The 14833-nt window shown below is 67.8% G+C and overlaps 3 protein-coding genes across 4 annotated transcripts; 1 reads left to right on the top strand and 2 right to left on the bottom strand.

The window, feature by feature from the left end:
• Window positions 1-641: 641 nt before the first annotated feature.
• PCBP4 (poly(rC) binding protein 4) lies at window positions 642-5958 on the top strand. Of its 2 annotated transcripts, XM_048071101.2 has the most exons (13): window positions 643-846; window positions 1855-1953; window positions 2154-2177; window positions 2258-2290; window positions 2579-2695; window positions 2810-2941; window positions 3144-3272; window positions 3417-3491; window positions 3646-3690; window positions 3914-3989; window positions 4325-4377; window positions 4552-4721; window positions 5046-5958. In XM_048071101.2, exons 2-13 carry the CDS (start codon window positions 1858-1860, stop codon window positions 5359-5361), a joined length of 1266 nt encoding a protein of 421 aa, XP_047927058.1. In that variant the 5' UTR covers window positions 643-846; window positions 1855-1857; the 3' UTR covers window positions 5362-5958. The 2 variants fall into 2 exon arrangements, with proteins under 2 accessions (XP_066859573.1, XP_047927058.1); XM_067003472.1 differs by lacking the exon at window positions 3417-3491 and having other exon boundaries at window positions 642-846.
• GPR62 (G protein-coupled receptor 62) lies at window positions 5956-8623 on the bottom strand. The gene is made up of 2 exons (XM_048071115.2): window positions 8288-8623; window positions 5956-7983 (listed from the first exon to the last, which is right to left on the bottom strand). The coding sequence occupies exon 2, from the start codon at window positions 7859-7861 to the stop codon at window positions 6632-6634; it is 1230 nt and encodes a 409-aa protein (XP_047927072.2). The 5' UTR covers window positions 7862-7983; window positions 8288-8623; the 3' UTR covers window positions 5956-6631.
• Window positions 8624-9100: 477 nt separating this feature from the next.
• PARP3 (poly(ADP-ribose) polymerase family member 3) lies at window positions 9101-14122 on the bottom strand. The gene is given in 11 exon segments (XM_048071125.2): window positions 9101-9420; window positions 9506-9652; window positions 9816-9993; window positions 10154-10231; window positions 10387-10504; window positions 10506-10531; window positions 10646-10872; window positions 11059-11161; window positions 11584-11805; window positions 12058-12183; window positions 12382-14122. Coding segments are annotated over 11 exon segments (1596 nt in total). The 5' UTR covers window positions 12583-14122; the 3' UTR covers window positions 9101-9250.
• Between the last annotated feature and the right edge of the window lie 711 nt (window positions 14123-14833).

A 14833-nucleotide genomic window follows, 5' to 3' on the forward strand; every position in this document is an offset into this window, starting at 1 on the left:
GCCAGACAGACGCCTGGCCGGACAGACGGAGGGACAAACCGTGCCCACCACCTGCCTTTCCCCCCTTGGAGCTGCCGAGCCGGCCGCTCGGGGTGCAGATGGGGCCAGCAGCGGGGTGCCAAGCCCCCCTGCTCCCCATACTCCCCCTCCAAGCCTGCCTGGGCTTTAGCCGCTTACGCCAGGGCCCAGGAGGATTTAGTGGGGCCGCGGGGGCGGGGGGGTGACACCGGCAGGGTGGCAGCGTGCGGCCGCCCGCGCCGGGGACACCTGCTTGGGGGCGCGGGGCGGGGGGCGGGAGCCTCCTAGCATCCTGCTGCCCTCGGTGGGTCCGGCGTGGTGTTGGGGGGGGGGTCCTCACCACATCCCTCTCCCGCCGTCCAGACGGGCTCCAGGGCGCTCCCAGCAGCACCCCTGGGTGCCGGAGGGCCCTCGGGTGCCGGCCGCCATCCGCGGCCCTGCCCGCCCGCCCGGTGCCCTTGAGCCCTTTGAGCCCTGCCAGCTGATCGGCTTCCAGGAAACAAAATGCAATTACAAAGAGGGGCGATGTGCGAGCCAAGGGGGGGGCAGGGGGGGGGCAGGAATGTCCCCAGCGGTGGCAGATGGCCTTACCCAGGGTGCATTGTTCCTCCCAGTGTCTCTTATCCGCTGTAATAGGATCCCGGAGGGAGGGATGTGGGAGAGGGGAAGAGCGAGGGGGGCCCCAGCGGGCCGGGGTGGGGGCCGGGGCTGCCAGGCTGGCCCGAGCCCGTCAAGCGGCTCATTGTCCCTGCCCCGGGTGTCACTCGGCGGCACCGGCAGCGATGTGGCACTGAGCGGGGCCGGCGGCGGCAGCGGGCGCACGGAAAGGTACCGGACGGGCGGCACCCGGGGGGCGGGGGGGGGATACGTTTCCTTCTGGGAAATGGGGGCGGGGGGGGGATGCCCGCCCTGTCGTGTCCACCCCCCCTCGCCACCACCTCCTCCTGCCCCCCTCGGGGCTGGCAGCTCCGACGCCGCGCAGGGGACGGGGACAGGGACGGGGACGGGGACAGGGACAGGGGCAGGGAGGCGCCCATCGGCACCCAGCCCCCGGCCCCGCCGCTCCCTCCCCCCGGCGGGCGGGGGGACACGGACACTCCCCCCCCCCCGCCCCCGTGTCCCCTCTTTTGTCCCCGCTGCCGCTCACCCAGGGGCACAGAGACGCCCCCCCCACCCCCCCAAAAAAAAAATCCCGTTTCCCCGATGTGCCGTGGTCGGCGGGGAGCCCTGGCAGAGCCCCCGAAATAGCCGTGCCCCCCCCCATCCCGTCCCCCCCCCCCCCCGTCCCCCCCGGGCCCGGCCCCGACACGGGTGCTTTGTTTCCCAGCCCGCTTGGCATCGCCGCCGGCAGCCAGCCGGGGCCGCCCACCCGCGGCCGGACACGCGGCGATTGTCCTCCGCTGCTGTCCCCTCCCCTGCTGTCCCCTCCCCTGCTGGCACCGCGGGGACGAGCCGCCCCCGGGCCCCCCGGGGTGCTGCTGGGGGGAGGGGGGGCCGCGGCGGCCTCGGTTACCCCTGGGCAGGGTGGGCGTGCGAAGCCGGACCCCCTCCCGCAGCCCGCTCCCCGCAGGCAGCCGGCCCCTGCCTCAGTTTCTCCTCTTCTGGGGGTGGGGGGGGAGAGCAGAGTCTGGGTCTCCCCCCCCCCGCCCCCCCCGGCTATGGGCAGGAGCCAGAGCAGGGCTGGTCCCCCCCCCGCCCGGGGGTCCACGGCGCGCCAGGCCACCCCTCTGCATCCCCGGTGCTGGCCGCTGGGTGTGGTGGCGGGGGGGGATGTACCCCGGCCACGTCCCCGGCTGCCCCCCCCAAGGAGATTCCCCCCCCCCCCGTGTCCCCCAGGCCATGGCATCGCCGGACGGACTGAGCGGCGCGGAGGGTGGCCCCGAGGAGCCGGAGCTCAGCATCACCCTGACCCTGCGCATGCTCATGCACGGCAAGGTAACTGCTGGAGGGGGGGGCCGTGCTGGAGCGCCCACCCCCCAGGGATGAGCGTTTCCAGGAGGATTCCTTGCCCCCATCCTAAGCCCGGGCTCTCCTCGCCCCTGCCAGCTCTGCCCCGGTGTCACCGGCCGCGTGTCCCCGGGGCCGGGCTGGGGCGCTGCCCACTAACGGGGCTGCCCTGGCCTCTGCTCCCGCAGGAGATCGGCAGCATCATCGGCAAGGTAAGAGCTGGGGGGCCCCGGGCTCTGCTGGCCCTGGGGGCTCCTGGCCCTGACCACCGGCCCTGTTCCTCTCCCCGCAGAAAGGAGAGACGGTTAAGAGGATACGAGAGCAGGTAAGGGCGTACCGGGCGGCTGCGGGGTCCTCTGTCCCGGTGCCTCCCACCGTTGGCAGGGTCCCTGCCCAGCCCGGGCACCCCAGCTGGACGCACGGGGCGGTGGGATGGGGAGAGCCCGGGGGCACGGGGAAAGGAAAAGCCGGAGGGGGGCAGCATCAAGGATGAAGCCCCCGGTGAGCTCTCTGCCAGGGGGGAGGTCAAGCCCAAGGGCCTGCAACGTGCTGCCCCCCGCCCCGTGCTGGCCGAGCACAAGGCCCCCCTGACAGGGCGCGCCACCGTCCCCAGAGCAGCGCACGCATCACCATCTCGGAGGGGTCCTGCCCCGAGCGCATCACCACCATCACCGGCTCCACCGATGCCGTCTTCCGTGCCGTCTCCATGATCGCCTTCAAGCTGGAGGAGGTGGGCAGCCCCCCCCTTCCCCAGCAAGGTGCCGGGATCGCCCCCCCCCCCCCTCCAATGCCTGGGGGTCCAATGCCACGCGTGTCCGTCCCCCCCCCCTCCTCGCCTCCGCAGGACCTGGGAGCAGGGAGCGCCGAGGGGGCCGCGGCGGGCAGAGCGCCGGTGACGCTGCGCCTCGTCATCCCCGCCAGCCAGTGCGGCTCGCTCATCGGCAAGGCCGGAGCGAAGATCAGAGAGATCCGGGAGGTGAGGCTGGGGAGGCCAGGCCCCGGGGGGAGGCCCCGTCGCCCGCCCCACGGCTCGGGTGCCACCACGCTCCCCGAGGAGTGATGCAGGAGCCAGAGCATCACCCCACGGGCCGCACAAAGGTCCCGGGAGGGGCTGGGGGGAGAGCGAGAGGCATCGCAGCCCCCCCCCCCCACCCCAGCAGCCCCCTTTGCCTCCCCAGAGCACGGGGGCTCAGGTGCAGGTGGCTGGCGACCTCCTGCCCAACTCCACTGAGCGCGCTGTCACCGTCTCGGGGGTGCCGGACACCATCATCCAGTGCGTGAGGCAGATCTGCGCCGTCATCCTGGAGGTAGCCGCCCAGCCCCGGGCACGGCAGCCCGCGGGAGCACCCCTGCCCAGCCTGCCGACGGTGTGGGAGGCCGTAGGTGCTGGGGGGAGGGGGGGGTCACCCGACCCTATCTCATCCCCTCCACCTCCTTCCCTCCCTTTCCAGTCGCCTCCGAAGGGGGCCACCATCCCCTACCACCCCGGGCTCTCCCTGGGCACCATCCTGCTCTCTGCCAACCAGGTAAGGGGCTCGGGGCGGGGGGGCCCAGCCCCTGCCGGCAAGGGGTAGCTCTGGTGGGCTCGGGGCTTGGGGGCGGGGGTCTCCTTGCTGTCCCCTGTCTGTGCGGGCAGGGGTCCCCCCGTGGCCCCCAGCTGACACCCATCGTCCCCCCCAGGGTTTCTCCATGCAGGGGCAGTACGGAGGGGTCTCTCCAGCAGAGGTGAGTCTTTCCCACCCCCTGGCACACGGGGTGCAGCTCTGTCCCCGTCCCCCGTGCTGGGGCACAGGTGGGACCCTGGGGGATGTCCCCGTGGGCACGAGGTGTGTGCCAGCCCCCAGCTGGAACAGGCTGTGCGCTGCACGGGTGCCAGAGCCCGGCCTGGGGGATAAGGGGGCTCTGCCATCACCCCTGACGCCTCTGTCTCCTCGCAATGCCCGGGCAGGTCACGAAGCTGCAGCAGCTGTCGGGGCACACGGTGCCCTTCACGTCCCTGGGCCACCCACCCTCCATGGTGCCAGGTGAGCTCCCCTCGGGGCTGGGCACTGGGGGGCTATGCCCCTTCTGACCTACTCCTGGCCCTGGCAATGGCAGGGGGGTCCCCATCCCTTGTGCCCTCCCCAGTCCCATCTCCTTGGTATGCCCTCCCCACCCCAAGACCCCTTTTTTTGGTTTCCTGGGGTGCCCATGCTGCCCCGAGCCCTCCAGCCTCATGGCAGGAGACCAGTGCCCACATCCCATCCTCCCCACGGCCTCTCCCAACGGCTCCTTCAGGTCTGTCCCCACGGCCAGCATGGGGTTGGGGGGCACGGGGCTGCTGGAGACCCCCCCCTAACACTTCCACCTCTCCCTCCAGGCCTGGACTCCAGCTCGCAGAGCAGCTCCCAGGAGTTCCTGGTGCCCAACGATGTACGTGTGGGTCCTGGGACCAGCGGGGGGGGGGGGGTGGCGGCGTGGCTTGCACCCACCCGTACCCCCTCCGCAGCCCCTGGGAGCTCCCTGCTCCAGCAGAGCGCGGCCTCGCAAAGTCCCGATTTTCCCCCGGGACGCCCGGCCCCGCTCAGCCTGGTTCTGTGTCCCCAGCTGATCGGCTGCATCATCGGCCGGCACGGCAGCAAGATCAGCGAGATCCGGCAGATGTCGGGCGCCCACATCAAGATCGGGAACCAGACCGAGGGCTCCAGTGAGCGGCACGTCACCATCACCGGGTCCCCCGTCAGCATCACCCTGGCTCAGTACCTCATCACCGCCTGGTAAGCTCCCCACCCCCCAAAAAGCAGCGGGGCGGGGGGGGGGATGCTGGCTGCAAGAGTGGCACCTCCCAGCACCGCAGCTTTTGGGGACCCCCCACACGTGAAGGCGGGCATCTTGAGGTCCTGAGACAATAGGGCAGGGCCCCGGACCCCGCAGGGTCTCAGCCCCCCTGCCCCAGCGGGGTGCCCAGGATGCGCCGCAGGGACCCGTGCCTGAAGGGATGGGGCGCGGGGTCTACATGCCCTACAGCGGGCAGGTGACCCCCCCCCCCTTTGTCACCATGACCCTCACCACCCTGTCCCTCCCTCTTGCCCCCCCCCCAGCTTAGAGACGGCCAAATCTACCTCCCAGGTGCCACCCGGCCCTGGCTCCGTGGACCTCGGCGTGGGCTTCTCCCAGCCGCTCGCCCCGGGCTCCGGCGCAGCCCTGCCTGCCGTGGCTGCCGCCCCGCCGGCCCTGCTGGGCACCCCCTACGCCCTCTCCCTCTCCAACTTCATCGGCCTGAAGCCGGTCTCCTTCCTGGCACTGTCCCCGTCCTCCGTGGCGGGTGCCAACGGCGGCACCGCCACCTACACGACCAAGATCTCGGCGGCCAACGGCACCAAGAAAGCTGACCGGCAGAAGTTCTCCCCCTATTGAGCCCCTCCGCGGGTGGAAAAGGGGGGGTCCTGGGGCCACCCCGTGCCGAGGACACCCCCTGCCCGCCACCCTGTCCCCCAGCCCCTGCCAGGCACCCACCCCAGCGTCCCATGCCCAGGGGATGGCGCTCCCGGGGTCGATGCCTGCTGGAGCAAAGGGTTTGCTCTGATGCGCGTCCTGGCAGCACTGTGCCCCCTCTTCCCCCCCCCCCCCCAAGCTTTCCTACATGTCCCCTGGTATTGGTGGGGGGCTGTCCCCATCAGGGGGGCCACCCTCCCAGTGCCAGGTGTCCCTTGTCCCGTGTCCCTAGCCCTCCTGCCCATGCCCCTGCCCACAATGCTGCCCCTCTCCTGCCATCCCTGGCCCCGTGGGCTGCACCTGAAGGCCAGATCCTGCTGATGAGGGGCTGCCTGGGCTCTCTGGGGTCCCCCATCCCTCGGCTGTGGTGGGGGGGCCCTCCCCTGGCTGCCCTGTGGCTGTCGCCTCCCTCCCAGCAACCCCCTCCGAGAGCCTGCTGGCTTGGAAATGCTGTATATATAAGTCTATATTTTTCCTCCTTTGTAACTTATCAATGGTTTAATAAAAAGATAAAATTTACGGGTGAAAAAAAAAAAAATTCCATCCCCCCGGGGGAGACACCCCCAGTTCTGGGGGTGACTCCAGAGGGGTGGCGGTGGCCCTGTGGCCAGGGGTGCTGGCCCTTGGTCTCAAGCTCTCTGAAAGTCTTCCCAGAGCCCCCTCCCTGCCGTGGGCAGCTTCCCCCCAGTTAGTACGGGGGCAGGGGGGTCTCCCCTTCTGGGTGGCAATGTGTCCCCCCAGCGTCCCCTCAGTGTCCCTGACTCCTTTCTTTCAAGAGAGGAGGTGCTGGGGGCCTGATCCCCCGCCCCAAGGGAGGGTTCCCGAGCTGCCGCCCAGAGCGCTGGTGTTACTGGTGTTAGTGGTGTTAGCTGGGCCGGGGAAGGGTGCAGGGGGGCCCGCTCCTTCCCTGCTGCGAGCGCCCTGGCAGGGGTCCCACGGGACAATGGGGGGTCCGTGTGGGAGCCCCTCAGCTTCCCGCGTCCCACATCCACGCAGCTGGGCCGTGCTGGCGGCTCCCAGCGTGCAGAAGGGAGATGAAGGCTCACGAAATCTGGTGTGGAAACTTTCCTCCACCACGCAAGCTCAGAGGGGAGGCAAAACCTGGCCAAAGACCCCCCCCAGGTCCAAGGGGCTGGGTCCCAGAGGGCTGATCAGTCCCTGCCCGGCGTGGTGGGACAGGGCTCCCTGCTCCTCAGCCGCTCTCCTCAGGAACTTGCCCTGGGATGGGGAAGCCCACCTTGCTCTGGTCCAGCCTGTTCCTGGGGCTGGGGCCGATGCAGCTGGAGCGGGTTTCCAGCGTGCACGTTGCTCGCTGGAGGAACTGCAGGAAGTTTTCCTGGACGGAGGCCTCCGAGACGGACAAACACAGCTCCTGGCCCAGGGGCCGGTTGAGGCAGCTGCGCCAGAGCCGGGCCAGCTCCTCCCGGATCTGGCGGTTCAGCAGCCCGTAGAAGAAGGGGTTGATGGCGAAGGAGGAGTAGGCGATCCAGGTGACCGTCATCTCCCCGTGCCCACCGCCCACCGCGCCAGCGGTGACGGAGGAGTGCAGGTGGAAAGCGAAGAAGGGCAGCCAGCAGCACAAGAACTGTCCCACGATGAGGACCAAGGTGAGGATGGCTTTGTGGCCTCCCAAAAAGCGCTCGGGCAACAGCCTGGGCAGCGGCAGGTTCCTGGCGGTGACGATGGTCACTTGGCTGGCAGCGGAGCCGGAGCGGTGCCCCGGGACAGCCGCCTGTGCCGGCATGGGCGCGTGCTGCAGGGACGCCAGCCGAGCCACTCGGTACACGCTGCAGTAGACAGCAAAGATGATGATGGTGGGCAAGACGAAGCAGACGATGCTGAAGATGATCACAAACGCCTTCTTGTGGGCCCCGGGGCTCCAGTAGACTGTGCACCGGCTTGCACTGGTGGCCCCGTTGTCTTGAGGCCAGCCCACCAACGCTAAGACAGTGATGAGAACGGACTTGACCCAAATGAAGACGACGCCGGCCACTGCCAGCCTGATGGTCATCTTGACCTCGTACCGCATGGGGTGGACGATGTAGTAGTACCGCTCCACGCTGATGATGGAGATGGTGAGGATGGAGGCACTGATGAAGCAGACGTTCAGGAATATCAAGGCCTGGCACTCAGCAATGCTATAGATGACCCTGTCGAAGCAGGAGGAGCTGGAGATGATCCCCAGGGGCATGAGGAAAATGGCAGAGAGGAGGTCAACCGCGCAGAGATGGCAGACGAAGATGAACTTCCTGAGAAGGGGGGTTTTGAGGATGACGACCATCACCACTACGTTGGCCACCAAGGCAGTGATGGTGAGCAGCACCATGCAGAGGAGGCCGACAACCTCCTGCGCGGCGGATTGCTCTGGGATGGGGGGCGCCTCGAGGCCGTCTGTGGTGTTGGGCCCCACCCGGCTCGCCATGCCACCCGAGGACTAAGCCAGCAGCTCTGGTGCCCGTGTCACAGGGACAATTCTCCTGCCTCCCGCGGAGGGAAGCCCCACCGCAGCCATGGCCACTGTCTTCTCGTGAGCAGGCCCCTTGCCTGTTGGGGAGGGGAGAGGGGTGTGAAGGAGAAGGAGCAGAACAAGGAAGAGCTGTGGAGAAACCCATGGAGGGTCTCCAGAATGCCCCGGAGATGCTGGAGCAGGGAGAGGTGCCCGGGGAGGTGGCAGCAAAGGGCTGGCACTGCCGGGACCCGCTGGCACCCCGGCCGGCCTGACGGCCACCCTGTCCCCCTGCCCACCAGGGGCAAAGCAAACCCCACGTGCCCCATCCCCGCAACCCCCTCTCTGGGTCCCCCTCCTCGCGGCCGGGGGTCCCTGGGTGGCGGCGTGGGACCCACGCACCTCTGCTCCTCGGGAGATGGGTGACGCTCCCCTCGCCGCCGGGCCGCTCCTCCTCGCCGGCGCTGCTCCCGCGGCGGGACTGGGGCTCCCGGAGGCCACGTCCCCCCCCGGTCCCCCCTTCCCCGCGGCTGTCACCCGTTAGTCATCGTGTTTGCCTGCCGCGGATGGCACCGGCTGTCACACCCGGGCTCTGCCTGCCCGCTGGCAGCAGCGGTCCCACGGGGAGAGCTGCTGGGTCCTAGCAGCCGGCGGGTGCCGGGGCAGGGGGGACCCAAGGGTCCCCAGCCCGTGGGGCCCTTCCCTCAGCAAAGTGCACAGCAAAGGGTGGGAGGGCGGCACGCCGAGGAGGGGGACCGGAGGGTGTCCCCCACGCAGGGGGATGTCACTTGGGCATCGGGGTGGGACAGCCAGGTGTCTCCGTGGGGACATGGGGACATGTTCCTGGGGGGACTCAGGGTACGGAGAGGGGCTTGGTGGGGCCAACGTGGCTGGCACTGCACCAAAGGGAGGGCAGGCGCTGCTGACATGGGGACAGGCTCCTCCACGCGTGGGCAATGCAGAGGGACAGCAGCATGTCACCTTTGTCCGCGTCCCCTCTGCAGCCCTGACACCACGGTGGTGGGCACCAGCCCGGCTACAGTGACGAGGGCGATCCGCTTGGCCAAGCCATCGGATTTCACCTCAAGTCTGCCGACACCGGTGGCTGTGACAGGCTGTGGCCCTCCCGGAGCCACCCATGCTGCGGGGTGACACCAGCCAGGGTGCCCTACTCTGCCCCCTCCACACCCAGCAGGAAAGCAAGGCACCGCTGGGCACGGGGCACGGCAGATTTATTGATGTCCAGAGCAGGCTGGGCCCCTCCGTCCCTCACCCCGGTGGAATGACCGGAGAGCCCGGAGCGCTGCGCTCCAGGCTTGTGGCACCGCCGCTGCCGGGAGGGGGATGCGAGGAGCCCAGGCGCCCTCAGAAGCGGAGCTGAACGAGGTAGCGGATCCGGCACTGGCTCTCCTGATAGATGAGGTACTCGCTCTGGCTGAAGGAGGACTCCTTGTAGGCGGGCATGGGGATGGGCTTGCCCTGGCACACCAGCACCTCCTTCCCATCCAGCAGCACCTCCTCATCCTGCGCGGGGTCTGGGCGAGAAGACCCCACACCGCGTCAGCCCCGAGACCCGGCCTGTCCGCCCCATGCCCCCAGCCCCTCGTGCCCCAGTCTCACCCGGCTCGGTGCGGCCACAGGCCAGGACGCTGTCGTAGCCGGCGGGCGGCTGGCACAGCGTGGGGTCGTCGCAGGTGATGCGGTACGGCTTGCCCAGGGCCACCTCCGTCAGGAACATGATGCCCACCCTCTGGGCTGTGCAGCCCACTGCCACCAGAGGAGGGAAGGGATGGGAAAGGGATGATGGCGCCAGCACCAGCAGTCCCACCCAGCTGTTGCCCAGCACGGAAGGGGCTCAGCCCAGTGGGTGGCACGGGGATCTGGGCTTGCACCAACCCCACGGGCATCCCCATCGGCCTGGCGTGCTCACCGTAGCAGGCAGACTTGCTGTTCTCGGAGGCGAAGTAGATGCCCCTGCCCACGCGCCCACCCGAGTGGGGCATGATGCGCAGCCCGTTCTTGAGGATGGCCGCGATCACCGCCACGTTGGTGCCGTGCCAAAGCAGGCGCCGATGCTCCAGGTGGTCGTGGGCCTTGAAGGACTTGTCCTGGAGAGATGTGGAGCTAAGGGCTGGCCAGGGCAGGGGACGTGGGGCTGCCCCAGCTCAAGACCCCCCCGGACCAGAGATGCCTCCTGCAGACCAAGCCCAGTCCCAGGGGCACAGCCGGGCTTTCCCCAGGTGGGGACAAGCAGCTCCTTCTTCTCACCTCCCCCTCTCGGGCCACCGCCCAGATGTAGAGGATGCAGGCCTTGTTCCCTGTCTGCACCACGTAGTTTTGGATCACCTGCCGGGAAGGGAGGCAGGGACGCGGTGTCACTGCAGGCAGCCATCCAGCCGTGTCCCTGCCACGCTGCCAAGGAGGTGGCACTCAGAGGGCTGTGCGCAGCCGGGCTCCCCGCAGTGCCCGTGGTCCCTGCGTGCCCGTGGGGACCTTTGCACCTGGTGCTCCCGGGAGGCCGGGTCCAGCAGGGAAAGCTGGCAGCAGAGCAGGGCGTAATCCTGGTCCAGGGGGTGGGCAACCTCCTCCTCCTCTTCCTCCGCCTTCTGCGCCTGCAGACTGTGCCACCTCGATGTCAGCCAGCACCTGGCAGGGACCGAGAAGGGACGCCGTCACGGGGGACCAGGGACCCTGCCATGGCACCGCCTCCCTGCCCCACGGGGACGGATGCCAGTCGCCACTGGCCGGACAGCATCTCACCAGCAGCATGTCTTTCTTGGCACGCAGCAGGTCGGGGGAGTCGATGGGGGGCGGCCGTGCCCGCCCGAAGTTGTGGGGGACGATGGTGTAGAAGCGGGAGGAGAGTTCCTCCAGGCGGGCGGCCCGGGGGGGCTGCTCCCGCAGCGCTGCCTCCAGCTCTTCCAGCGCCTCGAAGCCCCGCGTGATCTGCTGCTGGCTCAGCTTCCCCAGCGGCATCTTCTTCACGTCTGGACAGGGGCAGAGGGGATGTCGTCACCCCCTTTTCCACACCAGGCACCCCCCAGCCCTGCTCCTCCCTCGGTGCTCTTCCCAGCATCGCCGTGGTCCCGGCTGCCCAAGGGGACGCTCTGAAGACCAGCAGCATCTCCGCCGCAACCAGCAGGGTCCCTCCCCGCCCCCCCGGCACCTCCTACCAATATTCATGGTCTTCATGGCGTCCCGGAACATGTCGCTGCTGAAGATGAGGGCCACCAGGTCCTGCGTGGCCTTGTCCAAGGTGCAGGGCAGCACACGCCGCTTGGAGACCTTCTCCCCGGCCACGCCATCTGCCTGCGGGTGCAGCCCCCAGCTTCGCTGAGCTGCGAAAGGCTGTGGGCAGGCTCTGCCCGCTTGCCGTGACCAACACCACCAGATGCCTACGGTGCTCCAGAGAGAGGCATGCCCCCTCCCACCCCATCTCAACCCATCATCCCAAATCTCTGCTTGTGGGCTGCTTCAGCTCTCACTCACAGAATCATAGAATATCCCGAGTTGGAAGGGACCCACAAGGATCATCGAGTCCAACTGCTGGCACCACACAGGTCTACCCAAAAACGCAGACCATATGACTAAGAGCACAGTCCAAACACTTCTTAAACCCCGACAGGCTTGGTGCCGTGACTACGTCCCTGGGGAGCCTGTTCCAGTGCACAACAACCCTCTCGGTGAAGAACCACTGCCCTTGGGCGATGCCGTGGCTGCCTGCTCACCCTGACGGTGACCTCCAGCTCCTGCCCGGCCCCCGGCTGCACCTCGATGAGCGTGTACTTCCCCGGCTGGGCCACGAAGCTCTCCCGTGCCGCCCAGCTGTTCTTGGTCTTCTCTTGGAACTTCTTCTCAAAGTCCTTCTTGGCAGCTTCCAGAGAGGCGAAGGGCGTGAGCTTGGACTGGCCCACCTCCCCCTGGAGCAGACACGGCGTCAGGGGCACCGAGCATGAACCGCGGGTGCCTGACGTCCTTGCTGAGCTGTCACATAGCCTGGGGACATGTCCTTGATGCCCCCACTCCCAAGGAGGACTTGTGGCAAAGCCACTCGCTCTCTCATTTCGGGACGGGGAAGGTGGGATGGGGAAGCAGGCAGGGAGCACCCAGCTGCCTGGGGGACCCTGGGCACGGCTCCCCTTGCGGGGACGGCCGCAGGAGGATGGGCTCACCACGCGTCCCCAGCGGCTCCAGGTGCTGTAGGCGCCGCCGTGCTCAATCAGCTGGATGATGTAGAACTTGTTGTTGTTGGTGCTGATGTTGGTCTGGTTCAGGGTGCAGTCATAGTCCTCGTAGACCTACAGCAGGCAGCAGGCTTGGGGCTGCAACCAGGGTGGCATCTGGGGGGCAGAGGGCACTCTGCAGAGCTGGGGACGGGGGGGTCTGCAAGGGGACTTGGGGCTGCCCCCATGCCAGCAGGGCAGGGGCTGCCTCCCTGCCCCTCGCACCCCCTCCCCAGCTCCAACACGCACCGGGTGCCCCCACCCCACACTCACCTGTGCTCCCGTCCCCGCTCCCAGGGGGCACAGCCCATCGATGGTGGCTGGGGGCTTCTCCTCGGGGGCCGTCTTCAGGGCAGCCAGCGTGGAGCTCCAGGCATCCTCCTCCTCCTCCTCCTCTTCCTCCTTCCTCCCCTTTGCTTTCTTGCCCCCGCCTGGGGGCTGTGGAGCGGGGGGAGCTCGGCGCTTGGGGCCCATGGGCGAGCTGCCCCCGTGGGGCTTCAGCCTCCGAGCAGGAGCCTGTGGGGCGTGAGGGATAGCGAGTGCCCTTCCGGGAAAGTCTAGCTGGGCTATGCCTTGCCTGCCCTACGTCTACAGCCGGGGAGCCCGGCCAGGCAGGAGGAGGGGAGACTGCAGGGCTCCCCTCAAGCTGCTGGGGCTGGGGGCCGAGCCCCACGGCACCCCCCTGCCCCGGGGATCCCGGATTCCCCAGGCAGGAGGCGCGGGGCGGCTCGCTGCGGGGAACCACGGCTGCTGGCGCCGCAAACTGAGCTGGGCGAGGGAGAGAGTTTGCTGGAGCGGCAGGGAAAGCCCAAGGAGCCCTGCCCAGCCCCTCGCCTAGAGGGGGCACCGGGGTCCCCAACAAGAGGAGCGTGCCCCAGAGGGTCCCCGAGCCCTGTGCCCGCAGGAAAGCAAGCTCTGCCCTCCCTCCCCCGAAATGCCTCCCCCCAAATCGCAGCGCAGCGCCCTGCAGGGCGAGGTGCTGGGGCTCGGGGGGGCTCGGACAGCCCCTCGCCACCTGTGCCGTCCTCTCCCCTCCTCGCAGTGGGTGCTGGGGGCAGCAAGGGGAGCGAGGGGAGGGGAGGGGCAGCCCTCGCCAAAATTTCTCACTCCCCCCAAAAAAGCAGGCAGCAGCCAAGGACAAGCGGAATCAGCAGGCAGGCCAGCACGCCTCCGGCAGCAGTCCCCTCGGTGCCGTTCAGAAAACAGCCTCCAAGGAACCAAAACCCGTGCTTGTGCCGAAGCTGTGTGTTGCAGGTGGAGTCTCCTTTCTCTTCAGTACCTCGGGAGGCGAGAAATGACCGCAGGAACACTTCCCAGCTGGTTTCTGTCAGTCGGCAGCCCGGCTCCCCAGGGGACAGGCAGCAAAACAGTGTCACCGCGCCTGCCCAGAGCATCCTGGAGGCCCCTCTGGCTGCTGGCAGCTGGTCTCGGGTTTGAAGACCGTTCAGAGACAGCAACAGGCGACAGCCTGACGTGCCGCGCGGACTTCTAACATCTGCAAAACGCAGTGCTGTCCTTCCTGCCAAGGTGACGCAGGGGACAGCGCCGCTTGGGTGGCTCTGGAGCTCCCCAGCTCACAACAGCCGAAGCCCACACCAGCAAGGGGACAGCCCCAGGTCCTCCCCGGGGCAGCGCATGACAGAGAGGGCGATTTGTTTCCAAGGCCCAACCTTACCAAGGCAGGTACCCCCCAAAAGGTCTGCAGCCCACGTTGGATAAGAAGCCAGGAGCAGCAGGAGGGGACCAAGAGCACTGACTCTGACCTGACCTGCCTCACGGAAGGGACGGGGAAGGACCTGTTTGGAGAGCGGGGTGGTGGTGGTGGCGGTCTGAAGCTGAGCCTGGGGAAGGGGGAGGAAAGCTCCTTCCCCTAGTGCTTGCTTTACGTTGTCTTCTTTGTTCCTCGACACCTGAATCAGTAAGTTACAGTTTGTGTTTACTGACTGTAAATCAGATAAATTCCCTGAGTGAGAGCTGTTCTTCCTGCAACTTATATTCTGCTCTGATCCGCTTCGGTCCCCACTCTGGAGCCGGGGCGCATCCTGCTCGTGCTCCAGCTCTGCTCGCATTCACTCGCAGGGGGCTTTTTACCAACACAGCTGGTGGATGAGGCTGTGCTGCTATAACGAGGTGTCAGAAGACCCCGTCATGGAGCATAGCCATGCTGACCCAAGGAGCAAGAAGCGCTGCTTACCAGGTGAGTGCTCCCCAGCTGTATGCCCGTTGCCTTAGCTGGAAGCACAGACCCAGCGTGCAGAGCCGCACGCCTTTACCTGCCTGGGGAAAGCAGGGGTTTCATCTTGTTTCCCAGAAATCCGACATGAAGGAGGAGGACCTGGATTTCCCCCTTGTTTCCCTCCCCAGGAGCTGCCGCAGAAGGAAGGTACCCGTGGTTTCTGGCTCCCTTCCTGGGGAGCAGCGCCAAAGGAGCTGGCGCAGGGCACCGCACCGGGCGTGTTTTGCTTTTGCAAGTAAAAACTGAAGCGAGGCACAACAAAGAACATGTGGCATTTGGTTTATTCACTGTGGGGCTTATTGCAGCCCTGCTCGAAGCTCTCGCAAGGACTCTCAGCCTCCTGCTGCCCTGTCCCCAGCCCGTCCCAGTCCTCCTGCACTGGGAGGAGCTCACTGCTGGATCTACAGGGGGACAGCCATCTTCTGGGGTGGAGGGAACGGTTCCAGGGCTCCAGAGGGCTCAGCAGCAGCTGTTATTGCATTGCACAAC

The sequence above is a fragment of the Anser cygnoides genome, chromosome 10 (genome assembly GCF_040182565.1).
Source record: "Anser cygnoides isolate HZ-2024a breed goose chromosome 10, Taihu_goose_T2T_genome, whole genome shotgun sequence".
Taxonomy (NCBI): domain Eukaryota; kingdom Metazoa; phylum Chordata; class Aves; order Anseriformes; family Anatidae; genus Anser; species Anser cygnoides.

Excerpts from the sequence above, each read along its gene's own strand:
- GPR62 (XM_048071115.2), bottom strand. The coding sequence starts at position 7,861 with ATGGCGAGCCGGGTGGGGCCCAACACCACAGACGGCCTCGAGGCGCCC.
- PCBP4 (XM_048071101.2), top strand. The coding sequence starts at position 1,858 with ATGGCATCGCCGGACGGACTGAGCGGCGCGGAGGGTGGCCCCGAGGAG. Across the intron at positions 3,990-4,324 it reads CCCACCCTCCATGGTGCCAG|GCCTGGACTCCAGCTCGCAG; the intron begins GTGAGCTCCCCT and ends CTCTCCCTCCAG. Across the intron at positions 4,378-4,551 it reads AGTTCCTGGTGCCCAACGAT|CTGATCGGCTGCATCATCGG; the intron begins GTACGTGTGGGT and ends CTGTGTCCCCAG.